The sequence below is a fragment of the Strix aluco genome, chromosome 6 (genome assembly GCF_031877795.1).
Source record: "Strix aluco isolate bStrAlu1 chromosome 6, bStrAlu1.hap1, whole genome shotgun sequence".
Classification (NCBI taxonomy): domain Eukaryota; kingdom Metazoa; phylum Chordata; class Aves; order Strigiformes; family Strigidae; genus Strix; species Strix aluco.
Window position 1 is genome coordinate 28,817,498 of NC_133936.1, and position 23,252 is coordinate 28,840,749.

At 43.9% G+C, this 23,252-nt stretch overlaps 1 protein-coding gene across 2 annotated transcripts; it reads left to right on the forward strand.

The window, feature by feature from the left end:
* The first annotated feature begins 981 nt into the window (after positions 1–981).
* CTLA4 (cytotoxic T-lymphocyte associated protein 4) lies at positions 982–20,962 on the forward strand. 2 transcript variants are annotated; one of them, XM_074828305.1, is made up of 5 exons: positions 982–1,060; positions 16,819–16,955; positions 18,149–18,499; positions 18,938–19,047; positions 19,977–20,962. In XM_074828305.1, exons 1-5 carry the CDS (start codon positions 1,002–1,004, stop codon positions 20,073–20,075), a joined length of 756 nt encoding a protein of 251 aa, XP_074684406.1. In that variant the 5' UTR covers positions 982–1,001; the 3' UTR covers positions 20,076–20,962. The 2 variants fall into 2 exon arrangements, with proteins under 2 accessions (XP_074684406.1, XP_074684407.1); XM_074828306.1 differs by lacking the exon at positions 982–1,060 and adding an exon at positions 12,533–12,576.
* The last annotated feature ends 2,290 nt before the right edge of the window (positions 20,963–23,252 follow it).

Below are 23,252 nucleotides of genomic sequence, written 5' to 3' on the forward strand. Positions count from 1 at the left end.
ACAGTGTGGAGAGTGAGGGTTGCTAATTACGGTGGACAGGATGTGGGCTAAAAATTCAGACACAGTGGGTTTTTGCAGTACACCAATGAGCTTTTGCATGTTAAAGGATGAGCAACTTGCTAAACAACAGAAAGCCAGAAACTGATACAGGTTTGGTATATTTTTGGTTAAAAATGTATAAACATATAACCTCAACCCAAGCCCTCACAGTAATAAAACAAACTAAGCTTCTGTACATGGGCAGCCTTTGAGCTAGAAGGAGATAAATAAAACAGAAGGAAAGAAATTAATAAAGAATTAAAAGGATCATCTAATAATAAAAGAAGAAATGAGGAAATACAGAATATGATCCTGAAAATTAATGCTCACCTATGCCTTTCTTGCTTTCAGAATAAAATGGCAACCATCACCATTTTAAATAGATCACTGTGTGCTCAAACACTTAAAAATTCAATTGCTTTCCTAGCTGCGACACAAGCGTGCAAGGCAAGTGATTTTAAATGACTGAAATGTCAAAAAATTCTGCAGACCATTTCCCTGCCTTTAAACTTGTGGAGTTTGTACAGCACTTCAGTGCTGTCCCTGGACTGAAAAAAAAAAAAAAAAAAAAAAGGGTTCATTCTTGCACGGGAGCTTGAGGCATGGATATTAAACAAGAAAGGCTCATTTGTGGTTGAAGAGATCACGTCTTTTTTCTCCAAGCTCTCCAGCGAGTGGATTCAGTATGCTTCCGTCTGCTGCCAGGCCACTTGTGGGTGCGCTGATGGAAAGGCACCAGGTTTCAGCAGCAGCCAAAATGTGCGGAAAGCTGCGTTTGCACTGTCATGTCCCGGTAAGCAAAGCGCAGCCTGAGGGCCAGCGCGGCCGGGCTGCAGCACGCCCTGCCCCAGCCGGCCCGCGCAAGGCCCGCGCACTCCCGCTCCCCCAGCGCACAGGCCCGCTCCCCGCCCCGCCGGCCATTCCCTCCCGGTCTCTGCGCGGGCACCAGAGCTCTTGCTGTGATGCGTTTTGGGGCTAAAGGGAAGGGAAGCACCCAGCGCAAGAGGAGGAAAGCCGGGAGGTAGGGAGGGGTGAGGGGTGACAGGTCAGGGGGGGCGGGGTTCCGCGGCGGGTCCCGCTGCCTCTCCCCGCGGGGCGGCTCCGGCCCGGCCTGGCCCGGCCCCCCGCGCGCCCCCCCGCGGCCCCGTCCGCCGCGGCGGCCCCGAGCCGGGAGAGCGGCCCCGGCGCGGGCCGGTGCTCCCACGCGGCCCGGCCCGGCGTTGCCCCGCCGGCGGGGCTGTGCAGCTGCGGCCGGGTCCCCCCGGGTCCCCCCCTGCCCCTGCCCCTGCCCCTGCCCCTGCCCCTGCCCGGCCGACCGGGGCAGGCCGCGACCTGCTCCTTCGCAGCGAGTGGCTTTGCAGAGCCCCAGCACGCGCCTTCCCCCCGCACACCCGCCCGAAGGGCCATGCCTAGCCGAGGGCCACATCCCGACCCTCCTCACGCTCGGGCTGGTCCACAGCCCTTCTGCCCCAAGCAGCTGGCGGACGCGGCTAGGAAAGGTGGCAGCTCCTGGTACCTCAAGGAGCAGTGTTTCTCCACCTGCAGACCCATCCGGATCAAAATTCTCCTCCTGCCACTGAAGACCGGCAGGGAGGTAACTAGCAGCGCCCCACAGATTTTGGGACGTGCTTTGCCTCAGTTTTGGGCCATACATCTAACTGCACTGCTGCAAGAAGAGGCTCGGGTTAGGCAGCTGGAGGGAAGGCTGTGCGGCCCTGCTGGCCACCCGCCTACCCGGTGTGCTGCTGCGCACAGTGGGCTGCAGGCCTCTCTTCAGCACTGGCAGTTTGTGAGCTGAGCTTAGGAAAACTGCACGTGGGAAACAGAGTTTGGAGGTGCCTCTTCTGCTGAGATCCCATTCAACCTCTCCCCAGGGTCCTGAGGAATTTGATGCATTTCCGAAAGTAACAAATGTTCTTGCAAGCAGTGGCTTTCAGTGCTGAGTTCCAGAGGTCTCTCAGGCCTGGCTTGGACAGTTCCCATGTGAGAGGATGGGGGGAGGGAGAAAAAGGTTGGGGGCCTGTTTGCTGATACTTTCTCTGTATGAACACAAAATGAGGAAACTGGAGGCTCCAGGGGGTTCACCAGAGCTCTCGCAACCGATCACTCCATAGTGCTCACTTGTCTCAGTTGGTAAAAAAAGCCCGATGGTACAAAACCCAGGAACAAGCTTTGCTTAATCTAGTCAACTATTCCTGGTTTAAACTTGTGCTTCCCAGTTTAAACCTGTGCAAGACAAAGTATGACTCCATCCCAGGACAGCAGGAAACATTCCCCATAAGCTCCCAAACTACTGATAAACTTTGGACTTCCCCCCTCACATCAGCAAGCAGTGATATTCCTCCAGCCCCATAAGAGTTATGACGATAGCAGCATTGAGCAATGCATGGTGATGATGAAATGTTCCTTGGCAGGAGAATTAGGCTCTGCACAAACATGTCCAAAGGACCTCCACTGGTTTTTCCTGTGTGGTGCTCCCACCAGCATAGCTGCCAGGATGCTACACCTGCAACACCTCACCTGCTGACAGGGGAATGGTGCTCACGTAGTGACTGCGCAGTGAGGAACAGACTTGAAGGACTGGATTTGATCAAGCTCTGGGCTGGAACCCTGTGATACTGATAGCGCCTCTTCCTTATCTCATGCACCACCTGACATAATGTGCCTTGTGTGCCTTGTCTGGGGCCATGCGAATCTCTGCAACCAGACCTCAGTACAAATGGGTCTGTCACCTGCAGAAGGGGCACCGAGCTGTCCACTGTGCTCTGCCCAGCACGACTGCGAGCAATACAGAGTAGAAAAAGCAGGGAGCATGTTCCCTTCATGAGGACATCTGATAGGGGGACCCAGCTGTGCTAGGCCCCCATTCAGCATTAAAGCAGAGGCCAGCAGTGCTGAGGAGGGTACGAAAGGAAAGACTTGGCTCACGCGTGTTTCATAGTTACCCTCGATATTTCATCATTCCTGCCTAGGGCGCGGTATCGCTGGTTCTGAGAATATAGTATGGCAAATGACATTTGGCTGTGGCAGACCTGTTTTACAATGACGCTTCATACAAACCCACAGATCTCAAACTGAAAAGGGGGAGGTCTTGTGAGAAATGAATTCTTCAGGAAGGTATGGCAGATGCTTTTCTAAGAATACACTGCACGATAACACATAACACTCTTGCCAAAGGCAAAAGGCGAAAGGATATATATTGCCCTGCCCATCTATCGAAGAGGACTGATGAGAATGTCATTGTGTACTCAGCTCATTTTGTACTTGTTTTTAAGTTAATTTTTCATCACCCATTTATAGCAGAGTCTTTACCTAATTGGCTATACTTAAATATTTTGGGAGAAGCTGAATTTAGGGAAATTAAACTGAGATTCACACACACCCCCCTTTTATTTTCCCTCTACTTTTGGGCTTGCAAGTTAGAGCAGTCAGGGACTGTGTTTTTTGTTACAGTGGCAATCACCCTTCCATTTACAAGGATAGAAGATTACAAAACCTGGCCCTAAGGCAACAGTGAGAATGACCACACCATAAATATGAAACTTGTATTTGTGGGTGTATTTAAGGGGAGGGGAGAGGAAAAGCTAACAACACTTCTAATATTTGAGGCCCACTCTTTAATGTAAAAGGAGTGTTCTTCCTAGAAGGGGGGAACCTCGTGAGTTACTTATAAAGCCTCAGGGTGCTAAACCCCAGAGTTACAGGAATGTCTGCTCAGAAAGCTTGTAAAAAAGTTCCCTTTACACCATTTTCCTAGGGCTAAATCTTGCTTTGGACTGTATGGCTTGCGCCTGTTAGTAAATCAGATGGGTCCAGGAACACTCCTGGGAAAACTTCTCAGCCTCCAAAGACGGGTGGCGACACCCAAACTGCTTAACTGGAGGTGGTACTGGAACATCCTTGCTCTGCATGTGTGGGGCCCTCAGGTGAGGGCACCTGCCAGCTCACCCCTGCTCCAGGGTAATGGCTGGCTCCCCTGCTGCCAGCACCTCCTGCTGGTAGCCAGCACTTCATCTTTGAATTTAAATACCTTACAACACCCAGGCACAGCTGCTGGAGAAGGCGTGTGGGTGCAGCCAGGGTATTCCTGAAACCCAGAGCCATTCATTCCAGAAGCAAGTACCTTATTGCAAACGCCCAAAGCAGTGTCTGCTGCTCACACAGGCACGTAGCAGGGTTCCTCATGTCTCCCTCATTCCTGTGGCTGTGACTGATCCACCAGGATTTACCTTATAAACACAGAGAGCTGCAGTGAAATTCTGGGTACCCAGCACTCCTTTTTCCTGAGCTCCCTCTTGAGGTCCCCGACATACCTAGATCTGCCTTATGCTTTGCAGAGCTCAGCCCTGCTTTAACCCCATCACATCCACTTGCTGTGCCTGTCTGTCTCTGGTGTGAACTATGTGTATCTGACTCTGGAAGACACTCCCCTGCCCAAATTCAATATTGCTGATATTTCTCACAGCAATCGTTCAATCAGCCCCTCCTTCAGCCTTTTCTATCAGAGCAAATGTGGCATTTTCATAGACTTTATGACTGCAGTCATTGCTTGGGGCCTTTGAGGTTAAAGCTGAGTAAACCTCAAGTGCTTCACCAGGCAACTGTGCAGAAATTAATTTCAATTTCAAAGATTCATTCCATTGATTTATTCCATAAGCTGTCACTGCTCACAAGCTCAGCTGTATCACAGATCACATGTTTAGGATTTAATTATCTTCACTATACATTAAATATACTGTATATGGTGTCCTGGAGAGTCAAGACTCAGACAGATTTAAACACAAACAAAATGTATGTGGTTGAAGAGAAAGCCTTGAGGAATTCTCCAGCCCTGTCTTGATTGTCAGGAGAGTTTTGTGCCAGGTAGTATTTTAGGACGTTTTCATGATCCGTGTTACCTCATCTCAGTCAGCACCATCAAGAAAAGGCAGCGCCATCCAGACTGCCCCTCTGGCCTCCAGCTGCACCACCCCACCCCCTTGTGCTGGCACTCGGATTAATTTGGCTGTGGGATGAACTGGAGGAGAGAAGGGATTTAGCTTGCACAGCTGCACAAGAGCTAGTGCTGCTACAAGGGATGGGGAGCCATGGGGCTAAGGATTTGGGGGGGCACGGAATGATCCTGCCCATTTTGGTAACAGTTGCTCTTCAGTGGGCTCAGGCTGTCAGTGAAATAACACTCACAGGACAGGACCCTTCCTTCTTCTCTGTGTGATGAGATAATTCAGACATTGTGCAGTGTTCTCACTTGGATCACAGTAATAAATACAGTAAAACCCCAAAAGTTTAATATTTAAAAGATGGCAGTTTTGGCCTGCCTGAGGGAAATGCTGAGGTGGGAGGGTGACAGCCACTTTAGCTTAAGAGATAAGAGCTGAGCCCTGGCAGTGGCACACACCTAACTTGGTGGGTAAGGCTTAGTACTGCCTTGTGTGAGGTTGATGTCACAACAGGAATAGTTTAGCAGCTCAAAAGCAGCACAGCAGTACCTACACTGAACGTGTGCCCATAGTGTAACAGCAGAGGTGGCCCTGTTGTTGGTAAACAGTGCTGCTCCCTGAAGAGAATTTCCTCTGGGAGGCCGATTGACAATGCCTGCAGCCTGCAGCTAAGGAAAACAAGGACAAACTTTTTGCCATGTTTTCACCAGAAGTCAAGCCACATGAAAAGTGATTTCCCATGAAGACATGTGGATTGTCTGGGCTTCACAATGTTCCTGAAATGAGCCCAAACAGCTCAGAAGATAAGGTGCCATCAGCTAAGCCCTTCTCTTGCCTGCTCTGCAAGGACTGGAGCTCTAGGTGGCATTGGGATTAAAGAGCTGATCTGTCACTGATAAAAAAATACCTTGGTATCTGCTCTCCCTTTCCTGCTAAATGAATGATGGTCACTGTAGGAAGCTACTCTTGTAGAAAACTTCCAGCTATCAAGGGCGAAAAATGTCCAACAATTATGCAAACAACTATGGTAGGCATTTACACAGTTTGGAGTGTACAAACTCTAGCTGTGGCCTTTATGACATTTGCTATTAAACCAGGTTACTGGGCAAAAGCCTTGAAGAAACTGTAGGCACTTAATCAAGATAACAAAGTGGATCCCAAGAATAGCACATGCAGGTTAGCTAAATACGTAGTTAATCCCTGAAAGTGCAGAGCAAATGGATTACCATGCACACCGTGTGCATGTGGCTGCTGTCCATTTTAGTGCAAAGAGGACGGGTGCTCAGCTGGGGCACCCAGGACACCACTCTGGGGCTGGGCCTCTACATGAGTGAGAAGTGCAGAAAAGAGAATACAACACTTCTTGTGCAAATTGCAAGCAGCAGTACTGAAAGCAAGAGGCAGGTGTGTTTGTCTTTAAGGTCAGCTGAAGGGCCTGGTAGTATGTGGGTGAATGAGGCCAGGGTCCTGCTTCAGAGAGGCTGCCGGGGAGGGAGAGACTGTGATTCACTTCAGGAGAGCGTTGGTTGTCTGTGAGGAGGAGGCTGGCAGCCCTTGCTTCCCACCACGCTCACTTGTGCAGCGTCTGCAGTCACGGGGCGCAGAGAGGGGGGAAATGAGAACGGCACGGCTGCAAGAGGAGGGGGAGATCAAAGCTTCTTCCTTTCCCCCCCTCTGCTTCTGGCCCCTCAGTCTGAGCTTCTGTTTCTTATTTCTGTTGTGTTTCTCAGTGTTTGTTTTCCCTAGGGGTCCACATGCAAGGCCACATCTCTGTGAGGAGAATCCCTTCCTCCCTGTGCCGAACAACACCACCTGCTTGGCTAGAGATCCTGAGCACCAGCGGCCGTCAGGCCAGGCCCGCCATCCCTGCCACCCCCACCATCCCTCTACTCGTGCTATCTGGGGGTGCCATGGGTGTGACTGGGGCAGGTGGCCGCTCCTTACCCTTTCTGCAGACACAGCAACAAGTTTTAGGAGTAACTTCATGAGCCAAGTCATTTAACTATTTCTGTCCTCCTCCCAGCTGCATTTGCCTCACAGGATGGCAGTATTTGATATCTTGAAAGATAAAGAATGTTTTGTTGTAAGCAAAGGAAAACTAGAGAAGATCGATGGTGGCAGTGGGGGGGAAATGAGCTGAAAACCATAGACAAGGCAAAAGTCTGAATAATCAGATGACTGAGGAGGGTTATAGTGTACAAGTGAAGAGGCATTGAGTCACATTGCAAGCTTGTACCATAAAATGATCTATACATATTTCCCAGAAGGTGATTAGTTTGCATAATTCAGAAGTTTTATGAAGGATGTTCATCGGAACTCAATGAATAATTAATTTTTTTTGTTTCGTTGGCAAATTTGGAAAGTCAAGAGGACTCATTTCAGTCAGACCGAAAGGAAAAAAAATTGATTTTTTTGTGAATTGAAAAGTAAAACAAATAATAATTGGGAGGCTTCAAATGAGACATTTGTTCCTAAAAAAATTTAATGCTTCATTTTGATGGAGGCTATTTAAATATGGTTTGAATATTTAAAAATAACAGGGATTTTTGAAAGAAAATATTGCTTTGAACAAGAAAAATCAAATAATTTAACTTGAAAAACATTAAGTACTACTTCAGTGAAAATTCTGAGGGGTTTTTTTCTTGATATTAAAGAATATGATTGTACTGGCTGAGCTCCTGAAATATCCTATATCCTATCCTGAACCTTTGGCTGCAGAAGTTTGTTTCAAAAACAAAAGCCCCATTCCCAGGCTTGACAGTTTATCATGCAAATCCAAACATCTCAAGACTCCAGAGCTTGCAGGTCCACGTGTCTCCAACTCCTCAGTGGCCCAGGAACTCAACAAAGCATTAATCAGTCACTGTGAAGTCATAGACAGAAATTATAGCTGCACTCTCTCCAGAGCCTGCATTCGCCAGCTACTATTAAATAGCTTGCAAATTAAATTCCTGTTTGAGGATGCAGTATTAAAAAAGCAACAACAAAAGCACTTGTAGAGCATTCGTAGTTAAATCCCTTCAAGTCAGGAATGGGCAGTGCTGTAGTTTCGTAGCTATTGAAGGAATGGATGACTGGGAATGAAGGGAGACCTAGTCTTGCCTAACCTCTCTAGTCCAAAGACAGAGATGCCATGTATTTTCATTTAATCTTGACCTCTGGCAATAACCCAACACAGGCAGATGTATCAGGCAGGTAATATTACAGCAATGCCACTTACAATGCTGTGGCAGCAAAATTTGTTGATGCAGTTTGGTCCTTAGAGTAATGAGAACCAGGCCTTCTGCTTTACACTTTTTCTTTTACAAGACGTAAGTTGGTTGCTGACGTTTGAAAATCATAAAAAGTGGGTTAATACAATGGCCATTTAAATGAGCAAACATAGCAAAAAACCTTAGGAAGTGAAACTTTCTCAAGAAAGCTCTGCTTAACTGCAGTTGCTCTTGCTGCGAAGGGCTCCCTTCACATTTTTCTCATTTCACCCAGTACTGGTTCTAGGCAGAAAAAATACAAAATTACATTTTGCCAGGGTGTAAGACACTGTTGATTTCTTTGCAGAAGAGCTGATGATTTAAAAATGAGAAATGTTTTTGTGGGGGCTTGGAAAAAAAAAGCTTTAGGAAAAGATGTACATGCATTTTCTGAAAAATTTCCCCCTTTCCTTCAACATTTCATCAAAATTATAAAATTCAAAACATTTCCTCCCATTTTGCATAGGGCTTGGTTTTAATTGGACCCCATCCAACATGTTTGTTTTCTTTGTATGTACCAGATACAATCTTACTGCTATCTAAAAGAAAAATTCCCCAAGTGGTGTGTTACCCACAAGCCCATCCTCCTTTTTATCCTCTCTTATTGATTTTGCAGCCCTGTTTCATAGTCTCTTTCCCCCCTAGAAACACTTTTACAAACCTCCTTGACTCTCCCCTTCATCCCTAGCACACAGGCCAACCAAACTGCCCACTATCATACGTTCTGGTATCCGTTATCCCTGCGGCCAAAACATTAAGAATTCTTTTGGATGATGGATCTGAATTTCAAAATGTAGGATTTCCTAGCTGGGTTTTCAGGTGATGATAGTGGGAGGACGCAGCAGGAGCTGCAAAGAAGCACTTTAGTTGCATGCTCACTGCAATCAGAGGCTTTATAGCAAGCATTAATCAGTGCTCAACTCAAATAACCAGGAGAGCAAGCTGGCCACCCTGACACATTCAAGTTAATATTCTTAGATCTGCTGTAGATGTGATTGTCTAAGAATCTGAGAAAGATAAAGCTTGTAGGGAGTGGTAATATCTGTCAGTAAACTGGTATAGTAGGATAGTAGGACCTTCTGAACAGAAGGGTAGAGGCTTGTCAGCTTTTTCAAACTATCTGTTTGACTAATGAAAGATTTGGCTTCCCTTGGACATCTGGCCTCTCTGATATTTCAGGGTTTTATTTTTATACTTAGCCCTGGCAGGGTCTTCAGGAAAGGGGAAATGTGGTTTCAAGTACTTTATAAACTGGGGAAGACAAAGGGAGTTTGAGTTATCACTAATGCAAGGGTAAGGCTTTGTACATGAGATCAGATTCTGCGGTGAAGAGTGGGTTGAACAATAAATCCTGCAGCTGGTACATTTTTGGAAGGTATAGGACCTTCTTTTAGTTTGCGGACTTGCATGATGCCAGTCACAAACCCAGTCCTTGGCTACAGCATCCCATTTGCAGAGAGGTCTGGGTTATGGGGTGACAATTTTTTTTTGCAACTGCTATACTTCAAAAGCAAGAAGATTCTTGCAAAGTCTGGGATTTATTCTACAATCCTCTGCCAGAAATTCCTTATCTTTGGTTTCCAGAGCCTCCAGCCTATGATTTAACTTGCAGTCTAATGCAAACTCACAATCCTTGTACACATCACTGTAAACTTTCATTTACGTGTGGTGGCCCATGGACTGAAGGCAAACAGATCGAGTATATCACTTCCATACATCAGTGCATCAACCCTATGGGTTTTAGACATAATTCCCAGGAATAGATTCTCTGACAAGCTCTAAATAACAATCTATAATAAAGCAACTAGTAATTCTATGGTTTTTGTAGATAAAACTGCAAGGAGATATGCAAGGAGAAGGTGTGGGAAGCAGAAAAGCTAGGTGAGGTTATAGCAAGGAGGGATTCAGAAGTCCCCATCCCTCAGTGCTGTGTTTCCATACCACCTTGCTCTATCATGCAAATTTTAGAGCATTATTGACAGGGATGCAGGTGGTGCACTATCTGGTCTTTACTAAAATGTGTTTTCGTTTGTCTTCTGGGCAGGTTTTGTCTGGGAATATGCTTGATTTACAGCCTGGCAGTGACATCTGAAAGCTGAAAATCTATATATACCCTTCACTGATCCAGGCACTCATATTTCTGCCCAAAACATCCTTTCCCCTCTTGGTATTCTCATTTCCCTATCTCTGTCTCATCATGAGTCTTCTGAGATTTACACACAGAAGCTGTTTCCCTAAGATGTCCAAGGCTTGTGGCTTCTGCTCCCAAACTTGGTTTGCCCCTGGGAAGAGATGCATACCTGGGCTGTAGTTCTGAGATCCAGTCGCTGCACAGGCAAATCAGACTGAGTGTGGATGTGGTTGAATGTGACAAAATACTTTTAGAAGCCTTAGCCCATGGTCACTATTCACCTCAACTGCTGAAACATTCTTTTCTCTGGTCTTGACAAACTTCGGCTCACTGCTAGGTATTCAAAATGTTACTGTGAATCTGTCAATTTGAACACCTCTTTGTGCTTGTCTGCTGACTTCCCCCTTCTGCTATATTACTAAGTTTCCTTCCTTAATTTAATTTAATTTAATTTAATTTAATTTAATTTAATTTAAGTTCATTTTATTTCATTTCGTTTTCCAGCCCACCCCATTCTAATTATCAGATCTCTTTCATTCTTCAGAAATGGCCTCCAGACTTTGACTGGTGAATAAAACTGATCTTCATTACCCACTTGTCATCAATTCAAAGAGGTGCTTTAGAATGTGCTCCATGCCATCCCTTGGATGAACTTCCCACTGTGAGCTTAGGAAAATGCCTTTCCTTGTCAGGTCTCCTGTCTTTCCAATATTTGGACTCTGTATGTCCACTGAGCAATATTTCCTTTATGTAAACTTCTTTGAGTCCTTTGCTTCTATAAACGTTAAATATAAAGGTTTAATTCTAGGTTTCCCAGGAGTCCTGCTTTGATCTTGTAGCTTGAAATTCAGAGTAACCTTGACAGGCTGGAGAGGTGGGCCCATGCAAACCTCATGAAGTTCAACAAGGCCAAGGGTAAGGTCCTGCACATGGGTCAGGGCAATCCCAAGCACAAACACAGGCTGGGCGATGAGTAGATTGAGAGCAGCCCTGAGGAGAAGGACTTGGGAGTAGTAGAGGATGGAAAACTGAGCCAGCAATGTGCGCTCGCAGCCCAGAAAACCAACCATATCCTGGAATGCATCAAGAGAAGTGTGGCCAGCAGGTCAAGAGAGGGGATTCTCCCCCTCTGCTCTTGTAAGACCCCACCTGCAGTGCTGTGTCCAGGCCCCCAACAGAAGGGCATGGACCTTCTCGAGCGGGTCCAGAGAAGGCCACGAAGATGATCAGGGGCTGGAGCACCTCCCCTGTGAGGACAGGCTGAGAGAGTTGGGGTTGTTCAGTCCAGAGAAGAGAAGGCTCCAGGGAGACCCTATAGAGGCCTTCCAGTACTTAAAGGGGGCTACAGGAAAGCTGGGGAGGGACTCTGCATCAGGGAGTGTAGGGATAGGATGAGGGGTGACAGTTTTAAACTGAAAGAGTGTAGATGTAGATTAGATGTAAGGAAGAAATTCTTCATGTGAAGGTGGTGAGACACTGGCACAGGTTGCCCAGAGAAGCTGTGGCTGCCCCCTCCCTGGCAGTGTTCAAGGCCAGGTTGGACGGGGCTTTGAGCAACCTGGGCTAGTGGAAGGTGTCCCTGCCCATGGCAGGGGGATTGGAACTAGATGATCTTTAAGGTCCCTTCCAATCCAAATCATTCTATGATTATGATTCTATGAAATGCCATAACATTTAAAAAAAAATAATCGGGGACTTAATTGTCCTGTGAATACTGGAAGTAGGCTCTTAAGCTATATACCACACAAGTTATGCTCCTCATCTGTAGCCTTTAAAAATATTTCTTACACATCTCATTTTTGAGAACAGCACTCCCCAGGCCTTCAGCAAAGCTTTATAGTGATTCATTCTTGTGTTCCTCATTAAATGCAAACTACTGTACTTGTCAGAGCCAGAGGCTATCAGAAATATGGCTACCTTTTAATGTTTTTCCTTTTTGCAATGCTTTAAGAAATAAAGAGAAGCAGAAGTAAAACCTTTCTCCAGTACTTTGCCATGTCTCCACAGCTGCAGCTCGTCACAGGAAATACTTAACTGGTTTTTTTAGACTTGGGGGGTTTCTTTAGTTCTCTTTTGCTTATTCATGAAAACAGACTAGCTTTCAGTGTTCACTCTGGAATGAAGGTGTCTGCTTTATTCTGTGTTCACTCCCAAGTGGTTGGCCTATTAACAAGAGATCTGTGGTTCTCTGCTTTGGAAAGCTCCTTCCTTAAAGGTAAGTCCTTAAACATCTGCCAAGATACTTCAGGGTCTGTGTTCAAATTACTTTTAAAATCTCTCCCTTGCCACAACCCCTTACAGGAAACTGGAGAAGAGTAAGGAAGCTGGCATGTAAAGACCTTTTGTCTGTGTTGCTTCTCAGTCATGTCTATTTCCTCTTACTTCTGTCTGTATCTCTTTCCATACATTCTCAGATCTTACATTTTGACTGTAAGCTGCATTGGACATGGCCAGGGGGCAATACATTCACACAGGCAGGGGTCCTGGTCCCTACTGGGGTATGTATGGACTACTACAAATGACATGTAGCAAACCCAGCCAGGTAAGGGGTACAGTGCAGACCTTCAAGGCTACCTGAGAACTGTTAGCATGAAAAGTTGGGAGGCAATTTTCCCTCTGTGTTAGATAACTACAGATGCCGTGAATTTCAGGAAAGCCTGTTAACTTTACGGTAAGGGAAACAAAGCCTAGACTCTAAAAAAGAAATACCAACAATTGAAGCACAAAGAAAAAGGATGCTCACACATTCACCCACACCTCAAATCCTTCTGGACAATCTGCTGGTCAGCAGAAGTACACAAGAAGACCAACCCTGTGTGCCCTGAGAAGTAATGGAAGGAGAATTCCTCAGCTAGTGTGGTCCTCGCCTCTGCTGAGGCTGGACTGAGGGCACAGGTTTAGGACTAGAAAGCAGCATCTGCAAATCGAGGTTAGAAGCTGACACAAAGGCCACATTTCTGAGAGACTTAAAAATCAGTGGTTTTGTGATGTGAATTGTGGTTCCTTCAGGAACCAAGACTGATCCACCAAACTTGGTCATATCTAGCCTTTACTTAGACTAATCAGGTTTTAGTCCTTTAATGGTAATGAAACAATATTTTTCCAGTCACTGTGTTATTTCCTTTTCTCTTTACCTATTGTTTTGTAGAAAAGATTTTTTCTTCAGCCATACCACTTAGAGGTCTGGATTTTTTTTTCAAATGACAGTGCATTTCAAAACCCCAATAGGTTTGTGGCAAACTAACATGGTAAGATCGTGAACTGTTTAACATATTAAGACATGATCTCACATTCCGAGTTTAACAAAATATCCTGAAACCAGATACTTATGCAAATGATAAGCTTCTCTTCTCCCCATTACATGTCAAGCAATTCACTAAGCAAGTTCCTGTCACAGAAGAAAAAAACATGGGCAGCATGACACAGGCTTTAAAGTGTGAAAATAATTTTGTGAATAATAACATTTTGCAATGGGAATTCTGACAGGGTGTCAGAAGGAAGGTTTGCCCTTGAAGAAAAGCAATTCAAATCACTAAAACATGAGCGACTAACCCAAAATGAGAAAGAAACTTACATGAGAAACCTGGTTATTTAACTTACTAGCAATCTGACTAACGTTCAGTGTAAATTGTGTGTCCCTCTCTGAGCTAAGTTCAAAGAGGCCGTGAGACCTGAACCACTCCTAAGCTGATTCCTCAGTTTAAAGCTCTGCAGCTTAGCTCTGCAAGGCCCTCAGTCCCCTCCCTTGCTCTGACACTTTGCTATGGTAACATATGTAGAGTATAAAGGTTTCCTGTGACCTGGGGATTAACATCACCCCTAAGAACAAAGAGCAATACAATATAAATACATGCATTAAAGGAAAGATTTATCTTACTTTGAGCTTTTGGACACAGCAAGTGCAAAGCACAGGCTGTTGGAGACAGCCTGAGGAATATCCTTCCTGAAAGACCTTCTGAATCTCAGAGTCAAAGGGAGGGCTCTTCTTTCACTCATTCCCTTGCCCTGGCCCTAGGCCATATGTCAAGTTTCAGTTATGGGGAAAAGGTGGAAGAAAAAAGTTCTCAAGATGAGGAAGTCAGCACAGGAAGATACCTGACTACACAGACAAGAAGGCGCAGTAACTAGGTAAGATAGGTCCTATGGCTGTAGCCCACAAAGCATGGCTGTGATATACAGGGCAGGTGGACCAAGCAGAAGTCCAGAGACTCTTCATCAGCTGAAAAATAGTTGAAAGACAGGCACAGCAGAGAGAAAAGGCCTCCTCAGTGATTCTTGTGGATCTTATTTTAGATGGGAACTCATTCAGTTAGCAATACTTTGTTCCATGCCATAACTGAGTGGGGAAGGATGGGAGCAATGAAGGAGAGATCTTATCTGGAACAATATCTCTATTTTACTGATCATATATCCATCTGCTATCTGCATATGTTAACTCAAGATCCGATGTCTGATCAGCAAGGATAGAGGGCACTATAGCAAGGTGAATGGTATAACTATCCATTGGAAGGGGGATACTCTGAGCTCACCTCAGGCTGCCCTGGCTGTAAAGACAGAGACGACTTCAAGAGACTCCACAGGGAGACATATTGTGTCTTACCTAGAAGACCAGTCATCATAACATGCGACTTTTAAGGAGGAACAATGATAAAAAGTAAGAAGTGGTCATTCTGAAAAGGCATCCTGAGAACAAAACAGCCAGGAAACAAGATGAGTACCACTGGAAACACTAAGTTTGCCAGAGCAGTCTCAATTGCCAGAGCGAGGAGTGCCAGAGTGCTACCTCTCACTCTAGCTGTATAAGATACTGTGGATATGTGGGGCAGTGAGCACTGAGTTTTACATGGCAATCTTTTGCAAGTGTTTAGTGGTTAACTGCACCATCAATTTACGGTCTCAATCAATCATCAGGAGATGACATGATGGCTGATGAGGCTCAAATGCATCATTTGTTTAACTGCATACAAAATCCAAGCCCAAAAGATACATGGGACAGGTAATTTGGTTACTACTCTGGATATGAAAATGTCAGGCATAACTTGGTAATTTCATGCCATAAATCTCACTGATATTCTGGTACACAATGTTGCAATAACATTTATTTAATATTAAATTTAATATTAAAATTTATTTAAGCTTGCCTAACCAGTAATACAGTATGGGCCTGACTCATTATTAGGGTGTAGTTTTTCATTTTCTCATAGCTATATTTCTATTTATCATCGGTTCTGCTTTGAATGCTGGTTAAGATCAAACTGACTATGAATCTGTCACTACAAACAATTGTTGCACCACCTAAGTATAGAAGCAGTAAATTGGTTTATATCATTAGGTATTTATGTGATTTCAAGATCAAATTTTTATCCTGTATCTTTGGATTGGGCAGGCTAATATTCAAGAACTAATGATGTTAGTTTTTCTAGGCCACAGTCCAAAAGTAGGTCTTTGCAATCTACTAGATCTACATACATAAATGATGAAGCACCTTCTGAAAGAACTTCTCAAAGTGTTGGGAAAAAAAAGAATGATGACCTTCAGTATAACTGAAGTGTAACTTCATTTTTATTAAATTCTTTAGGTAATGATTTGTGGATATGACAGTCTATCACATAAAAAAGCAAAATGATTTTTAGACCTTACATGACTTTTAAAAGGCCAGAAGGTGAAAACTGTTTTACTGAGATTTGAAATGACACAGGTGCACTAAGCAGAGATTGCAATAATCAAAGCTCCTGCAGTGTTTTTCATCTGTTGATGTCAAAGTACTTAGACAGTAAAGTCCATAGGTAGGGAAAGTTGTGTATAGCTGTGGAAGTCATTAGCTATAAACCTAGATAATTTTTTCTTGGAAACAGGAAAGCCTAAAGAACCTGGGTTATGATTCCAGTCACATTGCTGATATGAAAATATCAAGTCATTGCAAATGTAATCAGTATTTTGAAGGGGGCAGCAATTTTTAAACATCAAAAGCTCTAACATTAAAGCAAGCAAAGAAATTGGGGGCGGAGGGAAGTCCTTCATAAAAGAGCTACCCTGCACTGATTCACTGTGCCACATTAGGCAGAAGTATAGTTCTCTGTGTCTTGCCCTAGTAGAAAATACCTAATGATTGCTAAAATATTAAGTGCTATGATTGTGCAAGCTGGCAGCACCAAAGGGCCTGACTATTGGATGATTACCTTTCCTCCCCCAATTCTTAAAGCAGAATGGATGGCAGTTTCAGATTGAATATATATTTTCCATCTGCTGAACAGTTGTTTTTGTTCATGCTGTTTGAGGTTAACTGTGCACGTACTAATCAAACCCACTACTTCCTTTCTCGTAAAACCAAAACAAAGCTTCATATTACTTTCAGGTACAGCATCTGAGATCAAAGCTATATATATACACACTGACTCTGTGTGGGTTCAAACATTTCGAAGATTCAGTATCCTGAAAGGTGTTGCCTTTTTTCCAGTCCTGAGAGTTCCAGTTTGTCTTCAAGTCTGAAGGCATCATCCACCTTCAGCCCCTTCAGCATCTGTCCCAGCGCAGGAATGATCTCAATATTGGTCACCGTGGGCTTTCTCTGCACAGCCACTGCCATTGCTGAAGGTTGGTAGATGAAGGAGGCAAGGTAGCCGGGGGTGTCTACCTCTTCTCAGTTACACACATTTGCAGGAGATGGACTGGGTATAACTGGGAGAGGGAGATGACATGGGACCCCTCCGTAGGACAGTCTGGGAACAAGGTCTTGGGCACCACAAGGTATCTGGAAAACCAGACACAGACTTTAGAGAACTAACATCTGTAGAGAGGCTGGGCAGAATTCAGAGTAGCTCAAGAGGAAGGAAGATTTTGACAAACTAGGCTCTGTAAGTGAAGTTGTTGGCAGCTGATAATGTGGATATAGAGGTTTGAATGGGTGGAGAAATTCTACTCCTCTTTGTCCCAAATTCTTGCACTGCAGAACTTAAGAAGATAAGCCCTGCCCCAAAATAGACTGATATAAGGTGATATTGAACAAATAATACTGAGTCTTCACAGCTTATTAAGTGCAAGTCAGTGCCTTCCCATTGTGTAGCAGGATAGAGTATAGAAGTTGTGAAAAGCAGCCAGTGGGGATGTACATGGTACACTAGTTTCCCTTTAAGATTTGTAATGATTTTTTGCAGTATGTTTACCAGGTTTTGCTGTGTGTTGCTATACTGTGGCTTGGGGTATATACTGTTGCTGTACTGTGGCTTGGGAATAGCTGGTTAAAACTGAGGAGCAAAAAGATCAGAAACAAAAAGACGCAAACAGGTTTTCCATTCAGTTTTACTGTTATCCTAATGGTTCTGTTCCCTGTTCCATAGAGGATGTCAACCTGTTTGTTGCTAAATGTGAACATGCTTATTTCAAGCAGTTAGAAATTGTGGTTTAAATGCCTAATTTTAAATTTCAAATTTCAGCTTTCTTATGTATGTTAAGAATTTGTGTTGAGGGAAACTGAAGCATTCAGATCATTGCTCCAGTAAGGAAGCCAAATTATCTATTGTTTAAGCAAGAAGTAATTGCTGAGATTTATAATATCATTTATAGTAATCAAGGCACTTCTTGAGCTTTATTAAGTATATTAATGCAGTGCCTATGTGAATTGTGGTGTTGAAGTCCTTTTCTTGGAAGGATTTAGCAGCATTTCCAGGAATTACCCATGGATAGTAGGAGGTGGTAGGACTCCCTTCCTACTGTGAAGGTTTCAAGTAAATGACTGCAGATCATTTCTTGACAGTTCACTTACCATCATGCTCTTTACTTCCTTACAGTAATGGAAGTGACTCAGCCAGCAATGGTGCTGGCCAACAGGCAAGGAGTCGCCAGCTTGGTGTGTAAATACAAGCACATTGGGAATGCAAAGGAAATTCGAGTGACTCTGCTTAAACAGACAGGAGACCGGTTCACTGAAATTTGTGCTTCAACCTACACAACGGAGTTTAAAATGTTCAGTGTGGAAGAGGTCATTCAGTGCCATGTTAGCCCTAGCCGAAACAATGTGACCCTCACCCTCACTGGCCTGCAAGCTAATGATACTGGTCTTTACGTCTGCAAGATGGAGCGGATGTACCCTCCACCCTATTTTATGAACAAGGGAAATGGGACGCATCTCTATGTCATCGGTAAGCCAAGCAGCTTTATGGCACTGTGATATTCCCAGGCTAAGGGAGTTGCTATTATGTCTCAAAGGTCTTCAAAGTTCTGTTTGTAAGAAGTGAGGCTGAACACTGATTCAAGCTCTGAGAATCGTGATTAGCTTTTATTCCTTTCATGTCTCCCTGCACACACCTAAAGCAGGCATAGACATAGCCATGCAATGTATTTAGCAATGTATGGATGTATATACTATGTAGTGTAATGAATGTAATACTATATAGTGTACATGTATGTCTAGGCAGTTAGATATTTAAGTGCAGAAACAGCAGAAAGTAAGATGTATGTTCTACAGATAAGCCCTAATTTCATTAGAGGTTGAGTGGGTAGAGACTCAAAGCTCAACCCTGGTAGTATCCTGGGATAACTCATGTGTGACATGACTTGTGTGATATCATATGTTTTAGATCCAGAACCTTGTCCAGACACTGCCATATATCTCTGGGTATTAGGAGCTACTGCCTCAGGATTTTTTCTTTACAGCATCATCACCTCAGCCATTCTCGTGGGCAAAGCGGTAAGTCCCATCAACTCAGCACTGTCCTGCTAATAACAGCCCTTTATGTGATGAGGACAAGGAGAAAGAAATGAGAACAGGGAAGAACACTGTGAACAAACACACTGGGATGCTCATTTTTACTGATGCAATGCTGTTACAATAATGCAAAATAAGAGAACTTGCTGGAGCTGCCATTTAGATTTGTTTATGGCTCATTTGTGCTGCCAGCGTACCAGAAAGCAGTCAGCTTACATCAGCTGGACTGACCTTTGGCTTAGGCTTGGATGCTTAGAACAGGTTGGAGTCCTAGATTCTGCCTGGAACAAAGGCAAGTGTCTTCATGTGTACTCTGATTTCAGAACCGATTCATACAAATCCCAGGATTTGATTGTTCCTTTTCTCACCATTCACCTCTGTGCAAAGCAAATTTAAAGAGGTTTCCCTTTGTGATGGGGGGGAATTGTAACTTAACACCATTTTTAACTTCAACGAAAGATAAAGGCATGCAAAACGTTAAGCCTCGGTTGCCTCTTCCCATGGGATCGGGAGTACTCACAGTCTGTTAGAAATAAACCTGATGCTAAAGCCTAAAACAAAACAGTATCCTGTCCCACATTTTTCAATCTGCCCTTGTGCCTAGAAGCTAAATGAAACTGTCTGGTGTCAACACTCCTAGTTTTGAACTAACACTGAACCCTGCAGCAGGAGCACCTTCAAAGGGCTAAATAAATAGCAGGACTCATTTTTTTCTAAATGGCCCCTGTAACTCCTGATTCTCCCCCAAATGGTCTCAATGGATCTTCTACAAAGAGGGGTGACAGGCAAAGGTGTCTAGAATACCTTCGACTCAGTAAAGGCAGAACATCCATCAGCTTTCTCTAAAATGTGTTGCTCAATGATTATGCTGTGACCACTTGTTTATTTTACTGTCTTCCCATATTTTACAGATAAAGAGAAGACGATGTCTCACTACTGGGGTCTATGTGAAAATGCCTTCTGAAAAGCTAGAGAAAAAAGTGATTCCATTCCACATCACTGTTAACTGAAACAAGGAAAGAGAGAAACCATTTCCTAGCTGGGATGGAGAGTCTGCTAATTCACATAAGTTAAAGAAATAAACTTAATTGTCTTATTACAAAGGTGTACAGGAAGGAGAGAGAACATTCTTTGTAAATTCTGTGGTTTGGAGGAGAATAAATAGTTTATGCATTAATATTTCAAGGTTAACCCTGTCACATAAAAATGGCTATATTAGGCCATTGATTCTTTGAGTTGTATTGTACCAATATGTAGTCTATATATATATACATATACATATATATATGTATAGCATTAAGAGCTATTACTGTTGCAGCCGAGCATCTTACTGTCAAATTTCACCATGTCTACTGATCAACTGAAATCCAAACACTATTATGACAGAAGCGTGTGTGTCATTGCAAGGCTAATCCTATAGGTCTGGGAGCAGAGGCAGAAGAGCACACTAATGTACAAAGGAATGTTGACTTGTTTCCCTGCATTGCTATTTATTGGTCCCATTTCTGGCATTAGTGCTTTGCACTTCCACAGAGGCATCACTGTAGCTGGCACTGATGACACTGCTGCTCCAAAAGCCTGATCTCAGCTCCTTTCACTGGCATTGTGTCCCAGCAGTGCCATGCTGGAGTTAACACTGATGATATCTGAGCCAGTGCTGACAGCTCAGCTGGAGAGAAAGGCTGCCCAGCAGGGACCCTCTTAGGCTGTTGCTGGGAGGACAGTTCCAGCTCTGCTGGGGCCTTGCATTTTACAAATGCTAAATTAGCATCTATCCAAAAGGCAGAAGTATGTTGCTGTGTTTAACTGAATCTATTTTCCATGAAAATACCGACAGTGTATAATCTTGTTTATTAGTTATGTACCATTCAATAAAAACCTTGAAGCTTTGCCCAAATTCAAGTTCATTTCTTATTCACCATTCTCAGAAGAAACAGGAAGTGGCTACATGTTAGAAAGCAGCGATGACAAGATGAACCTTTCCCCTTCTACCCTGTGTTTTGCCCTTCTGAGGGAGCCTGTGTGCTCATGCCAACACTTACTTTCTCAGCTCTGCTCCTCAGAGGGCCACCATTAAAAGCTGTCAAGTCTTCTATTTGTCTAGTTTGAGCTGTTGTGATGTGGTTCAGAGACACTGCCAATCACCTTTTCACTTCCAGCAAAGAAGGTAGCTGTAACGACTTTGACAGCATCTCCTGTACATGTTTATACAAAAAGCTAGTCCTAGTTTCAAATCCTGTTTTCTTTGCACCCCTTTGACACTCTCACTGACTAAATACTAACCAACACACAAAGCTGCTGGAGCTTAAAACATTTTCAGCATTCTCGGGTACTACCTGTTATCTGGACTCTCTCCTACCAAAATTTCACCTTGCAACCCAGAAAACTTGGCAGCATGTGTCTGTTTCACAGCCATGAATCCAAACCCCACAGCCCTCTATGCCATGTTCCTGCAGTGTCAGCAACTCCCAGAACACCAAATCTCATTGCTCTTTTGGCTCGCTTTTCCCCGCTTGCCCCTTCCTCTGGCACCACCTCCAGCTGCAAATAAATGTTCACATTCTCAATTTGCCAATGTTTGCAGGTGCTAATGATCCTCTCAGTGTTCACCTATAATTGTAGTGCATTAAGTAAAAGTAGCATCTGATGACATATCCTTTTTCTGAAAGTGTTTTAGTATTCTGACACCAGTCTGGGATTTTTCCCCTAATTTTCCACTAACCTGATATTTTGGGGCTAAAAAATGGTCAAAGATCACACTTCTGATGTCACTGCAAAATGACTGATTTTATGCCTATTCAAGTGCAGCCTGCTCAGAGAAATGTGTTCCATGTTTGGTAAAAATAGATTTGACCCACACATCCACTTGCACAAGCTGTAAAGTCTTCCAGTAAATTTACCCTGGCAAAGCAAGAATAATTATCCAGGGCAATTTTTTTTCACCACAGCAAATAGCAGCTCAGATATGCCCTGAATCATGTGTTTATTCTTTTTCTTTTCCTTGGCAATTCCTATACACTGGGACCAAGAACTAAATTTTCTTAAGCAATCTAAAAACAGCTCAAGTAAATTATTTTCTAAGTTTATCCCTCCTGGGTGAAAAGATGCTTTGGACCTGTATCAACAACCTCATTACCTCTGGAGACAGCTGGCTGTGAATCTATGTCATTGTAGAACCTGTGTATATTCCAATTCACCTTCATTTCTGGCAGCTAAGTTGACCACGGTTAGGCCTTCTGCATCCACCTGGACTAATCTCTCTCAGTGCACTAGCATGTCCTTGAGACATTCAGCCTGTGCTAAGCAGTAAAGAATTCTGCCCAAAATAAGCTGCAGGTTGCTAAATTACCTGAATAGTGAAGGCTATGGGAGAGCAGAGCAGAAATGGTCATCTCACATATGGCAATAGTAATATTTTGTGTTTGCTTCTGCACTTAAATAATTCCTGGTATGATGTTTATTATGTTTATTAGTATTGGGAAAATACTTTGCCCAAATTGTCTGGCTGTTCTGAACTCCTCTTCATCCTCAGTAGCTACTTTTTCCAACCTTCTCTTATTTCTGCAGTGTTTAATTTTCTCTGGCTTTCCTTACCACTGTAGCAACCTTCCCTGAGCTAAATGCTGTATAAGTAGGCATTATCATTTTTGTTCTAAGCCAGGTTCTCCTTTTGAATTTTCTGTCAGGGTAAAAGGTACACTCAAATCAGCAGATGTAGCAGTGAAGACCAAAGTGGGATTTCAGTTCAGATTTTATTGACAATGATACTCTCGTAATTTATATCTGGCACTACAGAGATGAGTGGAGCCTAAGCGCCAGCAGAGTTGATATTTATACCTATCTCCATATGGTCCATATAGCAGCTAGCTCTGAAGAGTGCAGAACCCAGACTTCAGGGAATTTGCATTCCCCTGATGCCCTGTGCTGCCCTCCAGGACCGTGAGCTCTGTGTTTTTTCCTGATACTTGGAGAGCATCTTGCCATGATCAGCACTCAAAAAAATTTGACATATGCAAGTCAGATGTAGTTTTCTGTCAGATCACAGCAGTAGCAATATCAAAGGTGAAAACTCTAGGTCAGTGTACATCCCAGAAAATGCAATAAAGTCCTGTCTCTTTCTGAGAAGAATGTGAAAAGCAAAGGTGAAATGATTTGGTCTCAAAACTCTGCTCGTTAGAACAGGGAGT